This window comes from Trachymyrmex cornetzi, unplaced genomic scaffold (assembly GCF_001594075.2).
Source record: "Trachymyrmex cornetzi isolate Tcor2-1 unplaced genomic scaffold, Tcor1.1 scaffold579, whole genome shotgun sequence".
In the NCBI taxonomy this organism is placed as follows: domain Eukaryota; kingdom Metazoa; phylum Arthropoda; class Insecta; order Hymenoptera; family Formicidae; genus Trachymyrmex; species Trachymyrmex cornetzi.
The window spans coordinates 2,175,162-2,197,540 of record NW_017299892.1 but is presented as its reverse complement, the minus strand read 5'-3'; the positions used below and the strand labels follow the sequence as shown (position 1 = coordinate 2,197,540).

Genomic DNA, 22,379 nt, shown 5'->3' with positions numbered 1-22,379 from the left:
ATTACCGTAAAAAAAAAAAATAAATTCATGTATAGGATAAAAGATTGATATCGTTTATCTCTAGAAACCCGCAAAGTGTTAATTAGCGTTCTGTCGTAAATGATTCGAAGACAAATAAATTATAGCCAATTGTCAGCGGTCCATTGCCACTCTACAGAAGGGCGATGAGATGCGCGCACAGAACGCCATTATGGATGGCACAGGCCTGTGTCTAATTACGGTCATATACTAAGTTTAATATCTGTTTTAGGTCTGTTTTAGCGTGCAGCTCAGGGCTTGGGGAACAATCGTGGATATTGTGGAAGTTGTCAGACTATGTCCAACAGTCTGTACCACTACGAACCCAGTTTTGGCAGACCTACACTATTTTTTGTATACACGGAGAGAATTTTTTCTTAGAATTTACCCTGAAAATATGACAGTCGTGGGACAACATTGTATTTCGAAAAATTTTAATATAAATCTCTCTGATTCATTAATAAAACTACAATAAAGTATAAAATAAGTTTGATCAATTTTACTGAAGTGCGTGATAAAAATCTTTAAAATATTGTATTGTACCACAATCACCATATTTTCAGGGTAAATATTAAAAGAAAATTCTCTCCGTGTAGATGTCTAAAGAATTATTCTCTGTTTTAAAAAGTAACAAACGTGTCATCAAATCTTTTTGATATTGATCCGTTATACTAACTAAATGAATAATGATGAGATATAATTATTAACTTTTATCTTATAAATAATCCGTCAGCAACTAATGCTCTTAAATCTATTAAATTATGTATTACGCAGTGTCCATTCGATATTGTCAGATGCCTCCAGATGCTTTCGCGTTTATGAAGCGACTCATTTAGTGCGATCAATATTGTCATCACTATGTAAATGAGCCACGTATCATTAAATCTTAACACTGTAGCTGTATTATTCCTTCGATCGAATCATCAAGTGCGAGCTAAGGACGGATATCTAATTTATTAATGAGTCACGCACTACCACTAGAACGCTCTGAAGTGTCATCTGGATCCCATCTGAAAATTAACTAACCTCTAGACTATCTATTACTACCACAATATAAAAAATTTGAGCAAATGTAGCACTATGACGGTACGTCGAAAAAGTAGACAGATTCTGCGATATTGCCAACACTGTCTAGTCTTGACAACACCTGCAAATCGCAAACCCTCGCGTCTAGATATGTCGCATTACGGCCTAACCCCCCTCTTTGTTCGACCGCCGGAGGGACCATGCGTGAGCCCCTCAGCGATCCATTCATAAATATCTCAAAACGGCTTAATTTCGCGGCGCTGCGGGCAAATAAAATCTCGAGCCGGTGAAAAATGTAGACAGTTTGCCAGATGAAGGAGAACGGGCGGGGGAAAGGAGTAGAGGGACGAGAGAGGAGAGGAGATATGACGTAGCTACGACCCACGACTCGCTTGATCGCCGTCTCGGGTCACTGCAGCCTCTGCCAGAACGATAGAGTTGGAGAGGACCGGATAGCAGGCATGTTAAAGAAAGGGAAGGGAAAGGAATAGAGGTGGAATGTAAAAGAAATGGTCGAAAGAGAGTGAGAGAGAGAGAGAGGGGGTAAGGAGAGTGGATGAGATATGTAAAGGAACGAGCGAAATGGGAAGTGCCAAGGAGGAAAAATGTCTACAATAACTCCGTCGTCCGTTCCGTCGCGATTCCAGCTCCGGGTGCGATTTATACGGCTAATCCTCGCACTTTTCTTACCCATGTCTCGCCCAGTCGCCAGGTATCCGGTTAGACTGTATTTCAAGGCCGCCGATTATTCAGCTATGCCAGACGGTAGATAAACCGTTGTTCTATCTAACATTCATTAAACCACACCTCCCCGCGCCCGACTTGCGAGCTCCAGCGATGTTTCCGATGGTCGCTCTTATCGGCGACGTAAGTCGCGTGAAAAAGCTTTTGAAATAGCTGGAATCTGGACGATCGAAAAATGGGAAAGTTCGCGTGAACGTTCGCGAAATGTTACACGCGGAGAATTCGCAGACTATGTTATAATTTCTATTCCGTAACTGATAATGCAGGGGTTTTTTTTGCAATGCAGCTTCGAAAAAGTAGTATCCTCGATGCTTATTGCCAGACAGCCAGTACGTATCTGATACCACCGCGGCAAGTGCGCTATGTAAATTTAATGAGCTGCTGTTCGCAGGTAATTATTGTAAGCGGTACACGAAAGAGGTCCCGATTAAATCTACTCCAATTTAAAGACCAATTTAAATAAAACGCGTTTTGATTATGCTTTGATACTTGTAATTGGATAATTTTACAATTTGAATATATTGTAGATTGTAGCCAGACATTACTTATTCGAGTATATCGATGATACATTGTTTTTCCACTTGAAATGTTAATTTTCACCGCTAATATATCAATTATAAAGCAAGAAATTCAAGTTACCTAACTAGACTAACCTCGGAACCAAATTAGTCGGTCTTATTATATAAGAAATATTTTATTTCTGCTCCATTAATTTCGTCGTCAAATTATTCCTTTTAACATTCTGGAAAAATGACTAAAAATCTATTTTATTATAAAAAAAATTCTAACGTTTTTTTTATTACAATTTATAAATGATATAAACCTTAAAATAAACATAGAAAAGCATATATAAACGTTGTGTGGTACATTAATTCATCACTTATGTTTGATTGAAAGAGCTAATAAAATTAATACGAAAAACTGCATTTTAAAATACAATTTTTTTAATGCTAACATGCAATTGATCTCAATAAAAATATGTTGTTTTTTATGTATATAAATTATTTAATGCGTATCATAATATTTTTAAGCAAGGATTAAAAATGTCGGATCAAAAAGTATCTTTATACATTAAAATAAATATTTTCAATATAATTTAATATGTAATTTTTTCACATAAGGAAAAGTTCTATAGATATTATAAAGGTTGTTTGATAATCGTTCTGATAATTTCTCTCCTGTACATAAACGGAAACCGAATAACAGAAGCAAACGTCAAAAAGGGGTTATTGTTTTCGACCGCATGTCTCTGCTCAGCGACAAGAACCAAAATCGCATGGAGGCGCGCACGAGGCGCGCGGTTGACATTTAATCGCCTCTTTAGATTTACGACGACCTGGCCCTATTGCCGCTATTACAGTGCAGCAGTCTCTACCAGCTATTTTGTCCCAGTCAGAATGAATGACTGTCCGGTCTATTTGAAGTGACTGCCACTTCTTAGTCCTAAAATCTTTACATTGCCTTATCGAGCACTAGTAATTTTTGTGATAGTTCTCTTACATTATTAGTAAATTTTCTATACAATGCGGCTAATTATAATAAATTAGGAAGATCATCTCCCACCTAACATAATTAAAATGTACGATAGTTATATATACACATAGACACTTGAGTCAAGAATATATTAACAACTAGGTTATATAACTAGGTTATATAATAACTTAACAATAAGCAATAATAAATTTATATCACATAATTGATTAAAGTGAATCATTCATAATCAATTAGAATTATAAAATAAATATGCAAATATTTAAAATAGCTTTTAAAAAGGCTTTCATAAAAAAAATAATACATTATTAATTAAATAAAAAAAAATTAAAAGATTTAATTTCCGAGAATTAAACTTCCTCTTAAAGTAAAATATTTATGAAAATTATTTGATATATTACTTTAAATATTTAGTAAAAAAAAATATTTAATTTATTTATTAAATAATTTCTATTATAAATTTTATGTTGTGTGTCAAATCAATTGTATTATATTTCTTGCGATTGTAGACTACAAAAATTTGTTCTTTTAAGTTACAAAAAAAATTCTGCGTCATTTATATATATGTATATTGTGTATGCATTAATATCCTGATATGACGAAACAATTCGAAGAGTTTTCGCCGATTTAGAAAGTGGAGCGTTCTCGTGCTCCGATCGGTGGCTGCGACGCGGCCGACCTGACACTGACATTAACCACCGCGAGAGCGATTTATCGCTTCCCCAGTTATCACTATAGAGGAGACCGGGATATGAGTCCCCCAGAATACTCTGCGACGAAGTTACACATGGCAAACTTTCTCAATATACACATACCTACACTGAGAGAAAAATGTACAAAATTTTAATAAATAATTGTTTGAATACTGTACTAATATAGGTAACATTTATTAACGGAAAATAAATATTTGTTAAATAAAACATAATAAAGTAAATCAAATTAATGGTTCTTGTACCAACTTAACGAATTTCTTTTTTAATTAATTATTAAATTTTAATAAAGATCATTTATGATCAACACTAGTATATAAATTTTTATTAAAAGAACAAATTTTTTTATTAAGCAAATTTGTCAAATTCATGTGAAAAAAGTACATGAACGTTCATATACGCAAAATGATGTGAGCCACAAAGATGATACTAACACCAACCATCGCGGCTGGAAGTTGGATACACAGGTGCTCGCGCACGCGTAGCGTCCGTCACGGTCGGCAATAGACTTAAATCCTGATTGGTTGGACAGCTAGTTGGAGACTGTGTGAAGTATACAGGTACACTGAGGGGAGCGATTTTGGTAGGACGAGAGCAGATATATGTATATATATATATATATGGGGTATAGCATCCATGTATATATATATAGGTATATATACACCGGGCGGTAATAAAGGATTCCGACAAGGATGGATGGTAAGAGGGGGAAGTTCGCTCCATTGTTCCCGGTGGAACCCAAACGCCATCCATAAGGGTGCCTCCCATTATCCGGCACGTATCTACCACACGCAAACACCTCAGTGCGCTCGTGCTCGTATCTACACACACGAAGAATACCCAGAGGCTTGCCCGCCCTAAGATCGAGTATGAGAGCTCAGATGCATGGCGCGGCGGCGCCTTTCACGGTGTGCAGAGTTGATTCTACATGGCGGCCAAATGTGCCGCCATGGCAATAAGAGCTCTAATCTCCCACGAAATTGTGAAGTTGAGAGAAAAATTTATAAGAGTTCGAAGTCGGAACGATCGTGTCATGCGCTAATATTACCTATAAAAACTGTCTTGGAAACTGGAGAGCTGTGTAAATTCGCATATTTCCCGCAATAATTCGGAGAAGATAGAGACAAATAATAATCGAAACACCTCAGCGCTTGACAAAATGTTGGGGACATCTTAACTGCCTAAAATTAATAGCATCGCTTTTTCGATATTTGTTTCTTTTTAAAATATTATATTTCAATTTATAGAATAAGATTGTTATATATATAAATCATATATATAAATAGAATATTCACGTGAGCCTCTTTCTTCACAAAAATGTAAAAAAAATATATTAACATTATTTTTTTTTAATTTATGTCAATAGTAAATGCTGAAATTCTTGATTAATCTCGTTATTACTAAGAGTGATAAATTTCATATGACATGTAGGTACTGTCGCATGTATAATACGAGCATGTAGATAGCACGTAAATATAATTGAGTGCTCGTGAACGAGGTGTGTAAATGTCACTACAACTTCTATACAATCGTTAACTCATCCGTACGCCGAAAAAATCCCGGTAACTATCTATTCCTCATATATGAATAATATCACTCAGCTAACATAAGTGTTCGTCAAATTGCTGCTAAATTTATTCAAATAAAGTATATAGTGCGCGTTTCAAGAATTTAATGCAATTGCGTAATTTTTATCATTCGATTAAGTATGTCTCGCGTGTTAATTGTACTGTACACGTATATTAATTTAATAATACTTTACCAAAGAATTTCTAACAGCAGTTGGCAGTAGCAGACTTAAAAATAAACTTGTTGGCAAAGCGCCAGACTCGAAATACACACAATCTCATCTGGAAGGTGAGGACCGATACAAAACAAGATTAAATTTTAATTTTGAAATAAAGAATAAAGTATTAGAATACCGTTGGCAAACATTTTTTCCCCTCTTAAAGCTTATAACGAAGGCTACCCTCTATATTCTGACTAACGGTCCCCACTCCGGCCTCCGACAGGGCAACAGCGTGAACAGCTACCCCCATAGAACCCCTAAGACTCTAATTACGGCCTTTGCATCCCCACCATTCCCTCTCTTTCTGTCTCTCTCACGCCCTGCAGCGCCCTTTCCGACCATTCTCATATTTTCCGACACTCCCTGTGCTACCACACTTCACTACAATCCACCCCCTATGCCATTACATGCAAATGCCACGGTTGTCTCTTTCCGCTAATAAAAGTCGTGCCCGTGCAATTTAGAACATCCGATGTTGGGCTACTATGGCTTCCGAAAGATACAAAACGAGACACGGAATAAGTCTGAAAAGACAGCGCGATGTCGAGGGTTATTACTCATTAGTAAAGTCGAAACGAAAAGTAGACACATATACTTAATTGAATGTACGCAACTCGATGAAAAAAATGAAATAGGTTTAAAGTATGTACAGTAAATGTACAATTGTATTTAATATTATTTCATCAAAGTACATTAAAAGTAACTAAAAATTAAAACCAAGAGAAAAATAATTTACGAATGTTATATTCTGTTAATTTTTCATTGATATAAGTTAACATTAAACAAGATATATGTTACTGTCAATAAAATTTGTATTAGTTATTATCGAAGCAAATATCAATAAATTGAAAAGTTTATATCTTAAATTGTGGGCAAAGATATTGCTCACTAGGGACGATATAGCTTTATATGCGTGTTGTCGTAGTGAGAAACGTTAAGATCCACATAATGTTTAATCAGAACACGTTGTGGCTTTACGACATTAGCCGGTGTTACGCACCCTCTTTCACCCTTTTTCAACCATCCCTACTGACGTCATGCGACCTGGATACTAAGTAAAATTCGAGGAACCATCCAAATTTTCCAGTTATTTTGTACTTTATAGCTCTGAGATGATTAACTTTAAAAAATCGCGATGAATTTGCTCTTTCACAGCCATACATTTTTTTTCCTTTTTCTTTTAGTAATTTTAAGGGAATCTTTATAGTAATATAGATTAGTAGCGCATATTAAATCGCTGTCAAATTGCGTTTTTTAACATAGAACCTGAAGGTTAATGAAAGACGTTACACATTGTAATCTTACTTGTCACACATATTCAAATTTGATAGATCTATTAACACATCACGCCAGACTTGTTGCTGATGGCTTTAACCGATGACAACTCAATCAACAAATACTTCTCGCTGACCTTCTCTTTTATTAGGATAAATTTAACTACCAGCAACAGAAATCCTTGACTTTATTGAGTCTGATAGCTTATAATACTTCCATTGAGACTAAGACAAACGTCATGTATAACCGAAGGCATCCAAGGCACATAACGTACGTATATAGAAATAATGTGTATTCTGATTTTATGTCAATAGAAAGTATTTGCCTTTACATTCATATCAAATGTATTCAGATGATAACAGGTACATCTTTGTGATTTGCCTCGAGACGTGTAATTAATGATAGTTTTTGTAAAACAAGAATTTCGCATCGCAACTAATAAATTCGATTTCTGGCTCATACGATCTCAATTAATAATCTCCAATGGTATACCCTTCAAATTTCTTTACTAAGGATTTTTATAAGATAGAAGTATGTTTAGCTTATTCACAATTGGACGCTTAGATATGTCTACGAGTAATCTATAGCCTACGAAACCATGGTTAAACAAATATACGTATAATAATAGCTGTAAGACTCGTTCAAGAGCATCGAGCATTCCTTCTACCGTTCGATGCACGCACTCTCTCATTTTCCTACGCGTTTCGTCGCTACCTCTTAGGACCTCCGCTACAGCTTGGACATATCACACGAACAAAGGAGATTCCTCGCACATGCGCACTCGATTCCTAGCACTGGTAACGATTCTAGCTCCTGTTATAGCCTAGCGTACCCTCCGGTTCTCTCTCCCTATCTCCTCTTTCCTCTTCTTCTCTTTTGCCAGCCACCGACTCGGCACAAGGTATGGAAGTAACTTCTATACACGGTGGAAAAGCAGTGCGCGAATGTGTGAATGTGTACAGGAACGTAGAAAGGAGGTAGAATGCCCGTTGCAATATTTGGGAATCATCCCGAGATGGGCGTACCACGTGCATGCAGATTCAAAAGAAAACGTACACAGTATATATCATTCATGAATGTATAATATATAGATGCGGAAATAAAAACAGGTGGGTGTGTGTATGTGTGTATCATCATACATTAATATTATAATAAATAGATACATGTAACGCACGTATATCCTCAAAGCGGGATGGTAAGCAAGAATGAGAAGGAATGGTATAGATACGCATTGACATGAAAGAAGTTGGAAATGGAGCCTTTAGTTTTTATCGGCAAATAACAGATGTGATAAGCTATATCAAAGGTGCACTGTGAAACAGCATGCTGAAGTACTCCGTATGATATCTAAACCGAATCGTTCTATGATACTGAGTCTCTGGAAATTGCTACCGTCGGAATTAAAAAAAATATATACGCGATATTGCCATTCTATCAAAAGCATAATCGCTATTTTCAATAAAAACTTAATTGCGTGGGAAATGAAGACTTGCATCCTAGAAGGAAAATAAGGCGCAACGAATGCATATATTTATTTATTCATTTACGTAATTGATTTACCCAGATAGCACACAATATTCATAAAATATTTACAAAATGTAAGATTTATTTTAAATATTAGGAAATATTTATTATAAATGTTACAATAAATGCTATGAAAATACTTAATGAGACATTATAATCCAAGTAAAAAATACTTATTAGAAATATTTATTTATATTTATCATAAATATTGCATAACATATTTAGTCCATATTTTAATAATATTTCGAATAAAGCTTTATATAAAATATGTATGAAACATCTATATGACATTTCAAAAAATGAATATTAATAAATATTTATCATAAATATTGTGTGCTGTCTGAGTACGTCGAGATTGATGATTACAAGAGATATATTCATTTGCTTGTAGGAATTGTATCACAAAATTACGGATAACTGTGACAATTATAAAAAACATTTTATCATGATATATCAGAAGATGACTGTCCCCGCATTCACGAGTGTAAATAGCTCAAAGCGTAGATTATATACAAATCGCTTAGGGTAACGGATCGTCTTACGAACGATTGAACTCTAGCGCCTCGTAACAGTAATTCTATCCTATCGGATGAAATATACAATCTCCCTCAAAAGTACCCCATTATACGTTGTATAAATAGTACAGTCAACAAACAAATGTTCGACTTACCATGTGCACTTAATCGCACGTTAAAATGCAAATTTTCGGATAACGATTTCTATCAATTACAACGTCGCGCGACATTAGAGGAAAGGCGTATATCATTCGCCATTGGCGACTTCGTGGCATAGATTACACAAAAATCTTTTGTAACGCATCACCCTACCGTCGAATCCCCAAGTTTCGCCCTTGTCTCCAATCACTAGTCCCTCTTTTTCCCCATCCCCATGTCTACGAGCTCGCCGGTCCTTCCCTTGGATATCCGTGGCTAAAGGTCTATATCGCGCACCGTCAAACCTTTCCGAATTGCTCGTCGTTATGTTATGCAAACGGCCGCATTTTGTTATGATAGCGCCTGCCAGGGGGCCGTTCTCCATTGCCTCACAGCGCGACACGAAGAAGCTGAAGAGCACGCTCTCTCGGCGAAGAGCTCGCCGGTATGTAGCTGTACGGCTTACGCCGTGCTCGGAGATCGTCGAGCACGTTTCCTCGTCCGGACAAGATCGTTCCGTATGTCAGCGTCGTACATTCCCGTAACTACGCAGACGACGTTCCTCCCGTCGAGCACGTATGGGCTTTCCCGCGAAAATATGAAACACCTTTAAGACATGTCGACTCCTTTATCCTCCGCTTCCCTACTTCCCCGTATAATGGAATATTTCGGGGATAGCGATGAGAGTAATAGCATTGAAACAACGTCGTTTTAATCTCTGTGTTGGATATATAATATCGCAACACGTTATAAATATGCTGTAGTGTATGAAACTTCGTGAAAATTTTAGGTCAAATTCACGCGACTATCTGTTGAGTAAATGCACACTTATCGCCGACCTTTCGGCGACAAGTGTGCATTGGATACTGTTTGTTTAAAATAATTTAATGAGATTACAACGACATTCGAGCAGATAATGATATCATTATTTAGAACTTCATTTGACGCCATTACAGTCCATTAAAGCGATAGTTCATTCTTTGATCGACGATTCAAAAAAATTGCGATTCTTTTCAATTATACTTACTATTTTTTTCAAATCATGTAAATTAAATAACACAAAAAAAAACATAAAATAAAAATTGTCTTAACTTATTTATTAATAAATCAAAATCTTTTGCATTTAAATGAATTTTGCAGATTTATACTTTTTATATATTTTTTTATTTACCTATATTTATATAAAATTTCAATAATCATATAAACAAATATATTTATAAAAAACTGTAGTTCTGTTTTATTATTACTTGATTTATGATTGAACAAATTAATCCTTTGTAAAGAAATATAACTTTGGCATTAACAATCTAAAATGTATTCACCGATTCGAATACATTTGTAATTATTAATAGTCTCGTTGTATGGAAATCAGTCTATAAAAAAACGCTTGAATAAATTTGAGTTATCATCAAGATGAAAACATATTGCAAATATCATTTTGCTAAATGAACATTTTAAGACTTCAATAAAATGTAGAAAAAAATATATATATATATGTATACTCTATTTCATTTTAATTGCAAATACTAAAAATCATTTTATTTTAATCACAAATACTAAATACAAGAAAAATTTTTATATTGTATAAAATGCTTATTAAATAACGTCATTGTATAAAGGTATTTATCATAGATCAAATGCAAACTGACAAAATTTCTAGCCAGTGAACATTATTTATGAATACGAATTTAAAAATGATACGCGAATTTATATTAAAAATGCAATATATTCGACACACTCCTCTATATTCGCATATATTTTCGCGCTATAAAGTCTACGGCACAAAAGTTCCTATTTTGCGTACGGATTAATGCAGATGAACATACTCATCGTAACTTACGAAAAACAGAGAGAGTTTTTCTCATAAATTTTTCCTCTTTCAAATGATTATCATCACAGCAACATGACGCATCGAGCAATATCCCCACACAGTATGGTCGCACAAATCTCGATTTTTCCTTTGAAGTTACAAATGGTAATCGCGAACGCCCACGGCATGATATATGGGATATTCTAAATTTAATCATTTTACACATGTTTTCTTTGTTCAACTTAAAATCATATTTTTCTTAACCATAAAAGAGCTCATCGTTTATTTCAAGTTTTATATTTTCAATATCACTTTAAATTTTATATTCAAATTATAAATCTATTTAAAATTAAACAGAAAATAAAGTTTTACTATTGTATTTATATTTTCAAAATTAATTTTTTACAAAAAAGTTTTTATTTGCAATCGTTAATTCGTAAATTGATGATTATTTTATGTCTTTGCTAGGGGAACGATTAAATCTCCAAATCTATCAAAGGATCAATAAATAAAAAGTGAATTAGACAATTTAATATCTAATAACGAATTCAATTGAACGCATTCAGTGCGCATTGGTGCACATTAAAGCCGCACTGAAAAAATTTTCCGGTTGAAAATGGACGAATCAGAAATTTCTGGTTAAATTTATTAGAATTCTAGTTGAGGTAACCGGAATTCTGATTGATACTATATTTCTGGTAAAATCTACTAGAATTCTTATTTTTACCAGAATAATTATATTAATCAGAATTCTAGTTATCTCAACTAGAATTCTAATAGGCATAACCAGAAAATTCTGATTCGTCCATTTTCTACCAGAATTACTGTTTAATCCAACCAGACCATTTTTCTCAGTGCGTCGTACACAAAATAATGTAAAGATATGTTTATACATAAACATAGAAATCAATTAAATCCTGAAATACTCAATACATTTTATTGTATTAGGTAAAATATGCATTTTATAATTTAAAATATTTGCATTCCATTTTTATATTCAAATTCAATCAATATACAACAGCTTTAATATGCATCAATGCGCACTAGTGCTTTCAATCGAATTCGCCATAATACACATCTATGAGACATCACATTTTAAATAATCCATTTACTTAAGATATTATTAAACCATATAAAGTTAAATAAGATCATATCCCTGCGAACAAGACCGCGCGTCGCCGGAGGAAACAAAGGAACATACGAATATAACATCCTTTATAACCCGCATGTACATTTTATTGGAATTTAACTTTCACATGAAGGATAAACATTTATCTTCGAGTAGCAAGCATTTCTTATCGTTTGTACATATAATCATAGAAGACAAAATCTAATCTTGAGACTTTAAACATTTTAAATGTCGAACACGTCCGTGTAATAAAATTCACGTGACATAAATAAAAACTATCTATTGCAGCAAGAAACCTAAGCGATGATATATCTCTGTACATACATCGGTAGCCTTGATTGCAAATTTATGTGAATAGTAACAGATAAAATAAATTATATATCGATTATTATCTAGAACAATAGTTATTAAAGTTTTTTTCTCTATATTGAATTACGATCTCATTTATTTTATATTTATATTATTATTAAACGTCTATTTACGCAGTTTTAAAATCATATATAAACGTTTGTTACTTAAAATAAGAAAGACAAGAAGTTATAAATGTGGCAATGTGCGCCTATTCAGAATAATTAACTTGAAGTTGATTATTTAATTAAAATCCGGTTTAATTACTTATATATAGCGCCAATATAAATCAATTCCAGTATAAAAATTCAAGAACGAAATACATAAACGAAAAAGGCTGAAAATACGTGTGACATTCTTTATTATAAACGTGATAGTTGACTTTCGGATAAGATACGATTGTCAAAGCGTTTACTTTCACTTGACTCAGCACGAAACAACATCGTGATTTACACACGTCGAAAACAAATCTTTGATTCTTGTGTCAGCTTCGCTTTTCTCTTTCTGTGGATCAGGGAAAACTTACTGCCTTTACAATAATGAAAAAAAATGCGCAATACTCGTGACAAAGGGTTTAGTGAAAAACTTCGAGCGTGAAAAAAGTGGATTTCTGGAAAGAGTTAAAGTTACAAAAGGGAAATAGAAAAGGAAATGTCACATAATGTTTCGATTCGAAACGACAATAAAAAAGAATATATTGAATTCTGTATCCAAGTATCATAGCGCACACACACACACACACAGATAGCAAAAGTAAGTATTTAAAATTTAAATTCTTTTAAAAATTGCGAATAATTAAAAAAAATACATACATATTTAAATATAAATGTATAATAATAAAAAATAAAAAAATGTTTTAATGTGATATTTTAGTATTCTGTTTTAGTTCTTTCACATTAAGATGTTTTTAAGAAATATTTCCAAAAGATATATAATATATCCTTTGCAATATTTTTATGTCATGCATAATAATGTGTATCTTTTATTATAATGTTATATTAATCCGCTAATATTAAGTAATATTAAAGTTGTCCCTTCAAAAGAAAATGTAAAAGTGTAAACGAAAGTGTTGAATGAAATTTCTTCCCTTTCTAAAGTTAAGTGTCAGTCTAATCCTCGATGAGCCGATTCCAAATACCTTACATTGTAAGATATCGCTTTAGGTCGGGTAAATGCGCACCGATATTTGGAATCGACTGACCTGCCTGAAGATTTGACTGGTGTGATGGCTTCGGCACGCGACATAACGGGGTACGCCGCCGTGTGACCATAAAATAAACGTTTGGGGTGGCGCAGGCGGAGGCCAAACCTGGCAGCGTATAAACACTTATATAACGGCAATTAAACTGCTTTTAAGGCCCATAAAACTGCAGTTTCAATAATCTCTGTGACAACACGATCCTGACCTGTCTCTGAAAACCTGGCTTCCCTCGGTAAATGTCAAAAGCGGTCACGCCGTACCGACGAATATAAAAATTTCAATCGTGTTGTCTCTCCCCGCGCTCTTCAATTTTTCGATCGACTGCGTCCCCCTAATGTCTAGTTTTTACGACTAGTTTTGTACTCAACCTCCAATTTTGCACGCCTCAAAATACTAATGTTCTCTTACAGAACTGGACCTTCCCGCAGCAACGTTCCGCGCAGAGTTTAGTGTTTGGCAAAAAACGTATAGATATTAATGGCGTATCGAGAAGTGATGACGAGTAAAATAGAAAAGTGAAAAGAGTGTGCACGGGATCGTAGTATAAAGCAGAATTGCGAATGAAATTTGCTGGATAAAGTGTTCGATCGAGACTATTCTTTTTCCAGTCAATGCTGGATACCTGCTGGATGCTGATGCGACTCAGGCGAGGGAGGAAACGTTTACGTGTGAGAGACGGGAAGAACCGACGAGATCGGAGGCGGGAGAATACGAAGAGAGGTCCAGGTAGGGGAGGCGGGGGCGATGAAATGGGATAATACCGACGCTGCAGGACGCGGCAGCCATCATCGAATGCTAATGAGGGGTTGGCGGCTTTTGGGGCAGTGGACTCTACCCGTAGAGTGGTGCGCCGTTGTCGGCGGATCGGCCTGATTATAAATTATACATTATCTCCAGCTAGTCCCCATGTACACACCGTAATCCAGCTAGACATTTGCAGGCCTCTGAACCCCCAATGTCAGAATATGTTCGCCTATACTGGAGACAGATTAGAAATTCGTAGGTCGTCCGCGCTAACAATTCCGCTTGGTTACCACATTCAGCGTCACGTTAGCCGGTGTAATTGTAATTTCAGCTGAACGTGAACAACATTACCAAAAATTTTCGTGTTCCTGGAATTTCGTTCTCACGCAAACTAATCGTGGTTCTCGAAAAGATCTTGCATCATGTTACAAATGAAAAAGTCATTTAATTGTATCCGCGACACGTTATTAATACGAATAAAAAAAAAGTTGCAATCATATCTGATGTTAGTAGTTTTTCAGTTAGTATATTATTTGAAAATATAAGTATTACGGTATTGCATTCGTAATTTATGCGTATCGTATGAAAGAAACGCGAATTACAATTAAATCTATCACATAATATTCAATAATTATAAAACAATTGGCGAGGAAATGATTTCTTCAAAAAACAAAAAAGATACATAAAGTTTTTATGTGCTTTTGCTTTTCGAGAAATACTGAATAATAAATAAGACAAATTTGTTTGGCTCTGTCTCTCATTCTTTTCTTTTATCACAACAGGATACTTTATATATATCTTCGAACGTTACAAATTTTAATGAGATGCACGGACAACCCCAAAGGACAAGTTCAAAAAAACTGATTCTAAATCTCAGAGCATAGCACATTCATGTATTAACCATATACTGAATCAATGAAAACAACGAAGAATAAGGTTGTGAGTAAAAATAGAGATTTTACGAGCACATGAATTGAATTTAAAATAAATGCGATAAATATAACAGTGTTATAAAGTGTTGCATTCATATACCATTTCGTAAATTGTTTCTTCTCGTGTAGGAAACGAAATATCTATGCAATACGATAATAATAAAAAAAACTAAAGTTAATTAAAATTATAAAACTAATTTAATATATCTTTTAAGGGGATTGTAGAATCTAAATATATGTCTGTATCTAAGTAAATTACTTTCCTTTAAAAAAAATGTTATGTGTTCATGTTATTCACGTCTTTGTATTAGTTGAAATAGCTTAATTAATTTACAATACCTGCTACGGTTTTAATTTTTAAAATATTCCATTTTAATTTAGTGTTCTCTATTATTTTGCATATATTATTATTTAATCGCTTCAAAATTATCTTTATTCCGCATTATATTTTATTCGGTAATAAATATTAATTTAAAATATACACAGTATAATAAATTCGTTAATTGATTTTAATAAAATATTACAGTTTCAATTGATTATAATGGTATAACTTGAAATACATGTAGATTACTAAAGCAAGTGATTAGTAAGAAATAACTAAATATATAAACGTATAACTGCGAACAAATATTCTGATATATGATTTATCGGCCGATTACAAGTATATAGAAATAGATATATTCTGTTTGAATATATCGGAATGTAATTTCCTACCGGAGTAAGCATTCCCTCTGCACAGTTGGAGACTTCGTACAGTGATCGCCAATGCCTATTTGAAATTATGATCCGCCTGATGTAAACAAACCATCGCGATAAAAGCCGTCGGTTGAAGTTTTAATTTTATCTAATCGGTATTTACTGCGCTATTGTGGGCTCGTAAGTGGCTGTATAAAAGATAGTCATGGAGATTATTCGCGGCTAACATTATCATGGTGACGACAGGTGTAGTTGCCCATATACATGTCCTTCTTGCATGCGCAACTAACATAAATGAATAGGGTAAGAACTTAGCGTGTGCCACCCGGTAGCACCGCGATTCACGTAAATGATCCGAGTGATGACCTTGACACCTCGACACGTTTGAGATTACATCATTTTTTATCGTAGACTGATGATTAACCATTCATTCAACCTACGACTGAACGACAGCATCATAATTACACAATCGAAACGGAAGGAAACACTATTTGCATTTTTCATTTTGAAAATACAATACGTGATGAATCTGAATAATGTCAATGTTGAAACGTGAGGAAAGGACAAGTCATGGCTTTCAGGGAAAAGAAAACAGCTATAATGTTCCGTACAACTATAAGTACCTCTTCTATATATATTGAACTGAAGAGAGAAATGTGACTAACATATGTGGAGTGTAACTTTATATTTGAGAAAAGTCATTTCCTCGCATTCTAGCTTTTTTCAGGTTTCGAGATATGTAGATCTCACATTAATTTATCTTTCGCGATTATCATCTATTTAATATTTTGTGTAATGTAAAATAGATCACTTTTTTCTTCACTCTTTCAAAGAGTTATTTTTCATAATTGATATAAACATGATCGCTTAATGTACAGTTTGTTAATATAACATTGTTTATCATATTTAAAATTAAATTAACTTTAAAGGAAAATGTTTTGAAGTATTCACAGAAATATGGAATATATTATATAAGCAATATACGTAATAATGTATACGTATAAATGCAAATAATATATATATGTATATAAAAATATATATTTATATGCAATGCAAATGATAATAATAGTATAAAAGCATTCCAATTAACAGCAGTAATTCGTACTCACCGCAAACCACTCTGTCAAATGGACTCATCCAATCTGAAAAATAAAAAAGTTTATTAGAATATCCGTACAAAACTGTCGAACGCGTGCTTTGACAATTACACACATATCTTTGCCTTCTTTGTGTAATATCAAGTGAAATAATAGAAATCAGATTCATGCGCAGTTTGAAGCTGTAAAACTACGCATGCAATTGAGATAAGCTTATATAACATGACACAGAGCACGATTCTTTAAGCGTATTATAATAAATTCGCGAGATACAATTCAAATGCATATTAATATTAAAAATTGCATATATAATGCATTAAAAACATCAAAATAATAAAGAAACAAAATGAAACAGTATGCAACTCTTACAATCTTGGTTAAAGAAAAATATTAAACAGACGATGTCGGGCGGTCGGATATGTCAAAGATTAACTAATAGATAAATTAACTCGGTATTAATAATTTACAAGAATCTTCTGAGTTCCTGTTGACTTTCTAAATTAAAAATCAAAATGTTAAACAAAATCTCTGTCAAGATAAGTGTTGTGACGTATATTCAAATCAGCTAAATTTGCACGATTGACATGGACTATGAACAAATATGTATAATAATCTGGAAAAACTATATATGTTAATAATAAGTTAGTATATTATTTTACAATATAAGATTTAATATAAAAATGTAATACGCATACGTCCCGTTATACCCAATTAAATTAACATTTAATAAGTTTCGTTATTCAAAATAATATTGATTATTGAATAGGAAAAACATTATAGACTTACGAATTGTTAATGTGATTTTGATTCAAGCCTCACGAATTGAAATTGTCACGCTATATGTCGGCTGAATCATTCACCTCTCTTCACAAAAGCATAAAGCTATTCTTACATACTCATAAAATAGATAAGGAACTTATTGACGCATGAATAGTAGACATACAACAGAGTATTCAAAAAACTGTAAACCCTTCAGAGAGATTAGAAATATATCAAGTGTAAAAGAGAATAAGGATAAAATTGGAAACTATATTTGTCACGACAGAAGAAAAATAATATCACATTGGTTTCATTTAGAAAATGTGCAAAAACATTATCAAAGTAAAAGGTAATGCTATAAATATTAGAAAAAACTTAAAATAACCAAGACGTGAAATTAGATTATCTTGGAAGTCACGAGAAAATCAATTATACAGATAGTCGCTGTATAATTTATGAAAGCGATTTAATTTCCTAGATAATGTCTACGTAAACACAGGAGATGGTATTAAAGATCGATGACCAATTAGCCAATTCGATCGTCATTTATTTTTCACCGAGATGCGTGACAATAATAATAAGTAAGCAGTAAAGTATATGAAATTGAATCATGTCACTAATCAGCGCTATCGTCATGCGCATTAGAAATTACACGAGCATGATCATGATTCGCGGCGGGCATAATACAGGACCTCACGAGTTGGCAAAATGGAAAGTTAACGCGTTAACGTCAAGTATTATTATAACGTGTTGATAGGGAAACGGGCTTCGGAAAATAATTTGCATATTCAAAGATTACAACTTAATCGCAATATATTCCACGATCCTTCGCCCCGTGCGGGTGTATGCCTTGTATTATATTACTATATGCTAACGCAAATATGTACATTGGTATAAATCGCGCGCGCGCGCGCGAGAGAGAGAGAGAGAGAGAGAGAGAGAGAGAGAGAGATGCAACCGACCTTAGAGAAATTTTATTGTAAATACGTGGTAAATAACTTAGAGCTGGCTTAAAAAGTAGTACGCGTTAAATTCGTTTATCGAGTGAATTTCAAGTCGGCGTTGCGTATCTGGATGTGACAAATATGGCGATTGTTGCAATTGAAGTTCACGCCTAAAGTCTCAACAAAGTACCTAGTAAGATAAATCTAACATTCGTGCATAAAGGAAACCGCGAATCGACAAGCGTTAGCCGGTTTCTACCGCACTTCCAACGAAGTAAACGAGGCCCCCTTTTCATATCTCTTGGAGTTATTTTGCGCACCGGTGGTACAATGTCACAATAATACCAAACGCGAAAAAATCAACTAAACGTGCCGTTTTATGTTACTGCAAAAATGTGCAGTTTTCGCGTCAGCCAATCAGCGTCAAGAACACGACAACAGATCGGGCCCGTATAGCCGTGCGTTGCGTTGTTGCGGCTGCAAATATACACGATAAATACCGTCGGTGCTTTGTCCTAGCTAACACCTCTCAGCAGACAAAGACTCTCTTCGGCAAGGCACACGTACGATGTATTATGCACGACATTGGAATAACTTCGAGTTTCGTGTGGTAACAACAGCGCTTCTAACAGGGACTCTAATCCAACAATGTATAGTGCATTCTTTACGTTGATGTTACGTTCGTGTTTTCTTTGAAGATTGCTTGTTACATTTCAAATTACAATGCAAATTATTTTCGTCAGCGCTGCTACATTTGCAATTACAATACGCAGCAAAACTAGTTTCACGTAATCTCAAAATAGTGGATATTAGAAATGAGAAGATTCCTTTACTCTTTCATATTAATATTTTCTATATTAATATTAAGGAAAGCTATATATTCATAAACATCCTTTTGCATTTTTACTAGTATAGAATGTGCTCTTGAAAAGCCGCAATTTCAGAAAAATTCTACATATGTGTGTGTGCGTTTCTAATACGTGTAAAATTATAAAACAGCTGATATAGAATAGAATAAAATTCTCTAATGTCATTAATCTTCATTAAAAACATGTTTAAAGTAAAAAAAATAGTACGCAATATATAGCTTTTTCAGAAAAACATACCATATTTATATATGTATGCCTACAATGTTTATATAACCAAACAGTTATCTAGACTTCTCAACATAATTATGATAAGGCTTGTACACTTTACATTCGAATTCAAAAATAAATTGCTTCTATGTCCTCGATTCATCATCAAAGTAAATCATGTCTAATATAAAATATTTGTATTATTTAGTATAAAATATTTATATTTTATACAATTTGTGTAATTTGAGAAATAAGAAAAACGCGTTAAAAATTCAATCTCTACCAAATAGGTTTAAAGTAGAAATAAAAGTAATTAAACGATAATTATGTATCCTATCTTTTTCATGTTCTGCAATTTCATAAGTTAAAATAGGATAATTTATATATTAATATTATTATATATTTAATAAATACGAAAATAATTTAATAATTTATATAATATTTTTGATTGATCCCCTATTTATATTTTTCTTCATTAATTTTTTATATTATTCAATTAAAATTACGATAAATAAATCTAATATTTCTTACCGATATCATGCTGAAAGTTTCATGCGATCATTCTTCATATACTTTTTCTCTTAACCATGCAATATAAAAAATATACGACCACATTCAATGTATGCATACATTATAAAAATGCAGAAATAGACGTGCGTTTACTTTCACATTTAAATAATTAATTAAAATAAACATTTGTTAATAAAATATAAATTAAATATAATAACAACATTTAGATTTATGCGGTTACGGCAATTCTCTGTTTAATAACATGACTGTAAAGAGATATTCGGGCGCAAAGAACCAATCTAATTAGATTTATAAAAAAGTATCTAAACATATATTATAAAGCATGGCTTTTCATATAAATCTACTTTTATAAAAACTATTTTATAATCCGTAAGAAAGAAAACGTGACAATAAAAGCACGATTCTCGTGACGATGCGTTACATCGTTTACGCGGACCGTCGGTAGTGAGGAACAGTATAGTGAGGAACAAAAGCAAGAAAAAGGTAAAAGAAGATAAAAAAAGGGAAATTGGACAGCCATGAAGACTCACCGGTAATAGACATCCATGGATACCGGGGTATATCCGAGATCCCAGGTTGACCCGTGGTAGGTTGTTGGCAGGATGTCAAAGGATCGACAACAGCCGATGCGGCGGCCGCCTGATGGTAGAACTGTGCCGCCGCAGCCATGGAGGCGGAGGCGGCGGAGACGGCGGAGGATGCGGACGCGGATGAGACGAGGCTACCGGGCGTAGCGCCGTTCTGATGATGGTGGCCTAGAGTATAGTTAACCATAGGGTCGGCGGATGCAGGTGCTACATTGCCGGTCAGACTAGCTGTGTAACGGCAGGATTTGTCGCCGGCGGTCGCGGCGTCGACGGCAGCGGCGGCGGCGAGAGCAGCGCTGGACGCCGCGGTGGAGCCGAAACCGGGGACCATACTCGACGTCGCACCGAATGCGGCGGCCGCGACCGCTTGCTGCTGCTGATGATGATGATGCGCCGCTGCGGCGGACACGTATGGATACATACTGGATGTGGTACGCGCCGCCGGTGATGTCGAAGCAGAGCTTCCCGAGTGCTGAGGACTCGAACCCGTCGGGCTCGGTGAATTGTGCTGATGTGCGTAATTGACTGCCGCGGCCGCGACTGCAGCCGCGGATAAACTCGATTCTAGGCTCGCGGTGGCCGGACTCGTCGTGCACTGAATCGTACCTGGAGCTGCGCTTGAGAACAACTGTTGAGGGTGGAATTGTTGGTACTTAGCCGGTAGCATACTATCAATTATGAATTTCGTACTCATATCGCCTGTCGGTGCCGATGTGGACTTGATGCCGAAGACACGCCCGGGCTGGACGACCGGGACGAGTGTCTCAACACCGACACCGCGGCGATACGTCCACCGGTAGTTGTTGCCTCATTGCCGAATGCCGCGCGTAATCCGTTTTTCGCACGGATCACGAGAGAACACCCGGAGAGAGGGCACGAGAGGATCTCTCTCTCTCTCTCGCAGATTAATTAATTAACTGGAGAACGCCGCGCACTTTTCGCTCGTCGCGTCGCGCCGCTGGAAATCCTTCTTCGTTCGCGCTTTATCGTTTTCCGGATCCACTATCGCTTTCCTTATCAGCCATTAGCAATTGGTCCACTTTACTGCCACTTACGCAACTCAGCACATTATCACAACAACAATATATCCGAACGCGGCGGGATGCGGTCACCGGGAACGACTGACCACGAATCACCGACCATCCGCGATGGCAAATGACATGTCCCTCCTCTCGCGGGATCACGGGATCACGGGGATTCGGCGATCACGCGGAATCGCGGGATCTTGCCGTTTGCAATATTGAATCCTTGTGCGTGCAGCCTCGACGTAAGTAATCGCGCCTCTCGATTACGAA

General features: G+C 35.0%; 1 protein-coding gene across 5 annotated transcripts in view; it reads right to left on the bottom strand.

Annotated features, from left to right (window-relative positions):
* Positions 1-21,967, bottom strand: part of LOC108766314 (homeobox protein abdominal-A homolog) — a 139,672-nt gene extending 117,705 nt beyond the window's left edge. For all 5 annotated transcript variants that reach the window (XR_001940365.1, XR_001940366.1, XR_001940364.1 and 2 more), the window contains exons 1-2: positions 21,028-21,967; positions 17,200-17,232 (exon numbers count right to left, since the gene is read on the bottom strand). Coding sequence is in view for 2 of the 5 variants with exons in the window: in XM_018515509.1 (XP_018371011.1) it covers positions 17,200-17,232; positions 21,028-21,778 (784 nt within the window). In the remaining 3 variants the exon portion in view is untranslated. The remainder of the gene's footprint in view (positions 1-17,199; positions 17,233-21,027) is intronic.
* Between the last annotated feature and the right edge of the window lie 412 nt (positions 21,968-22,379).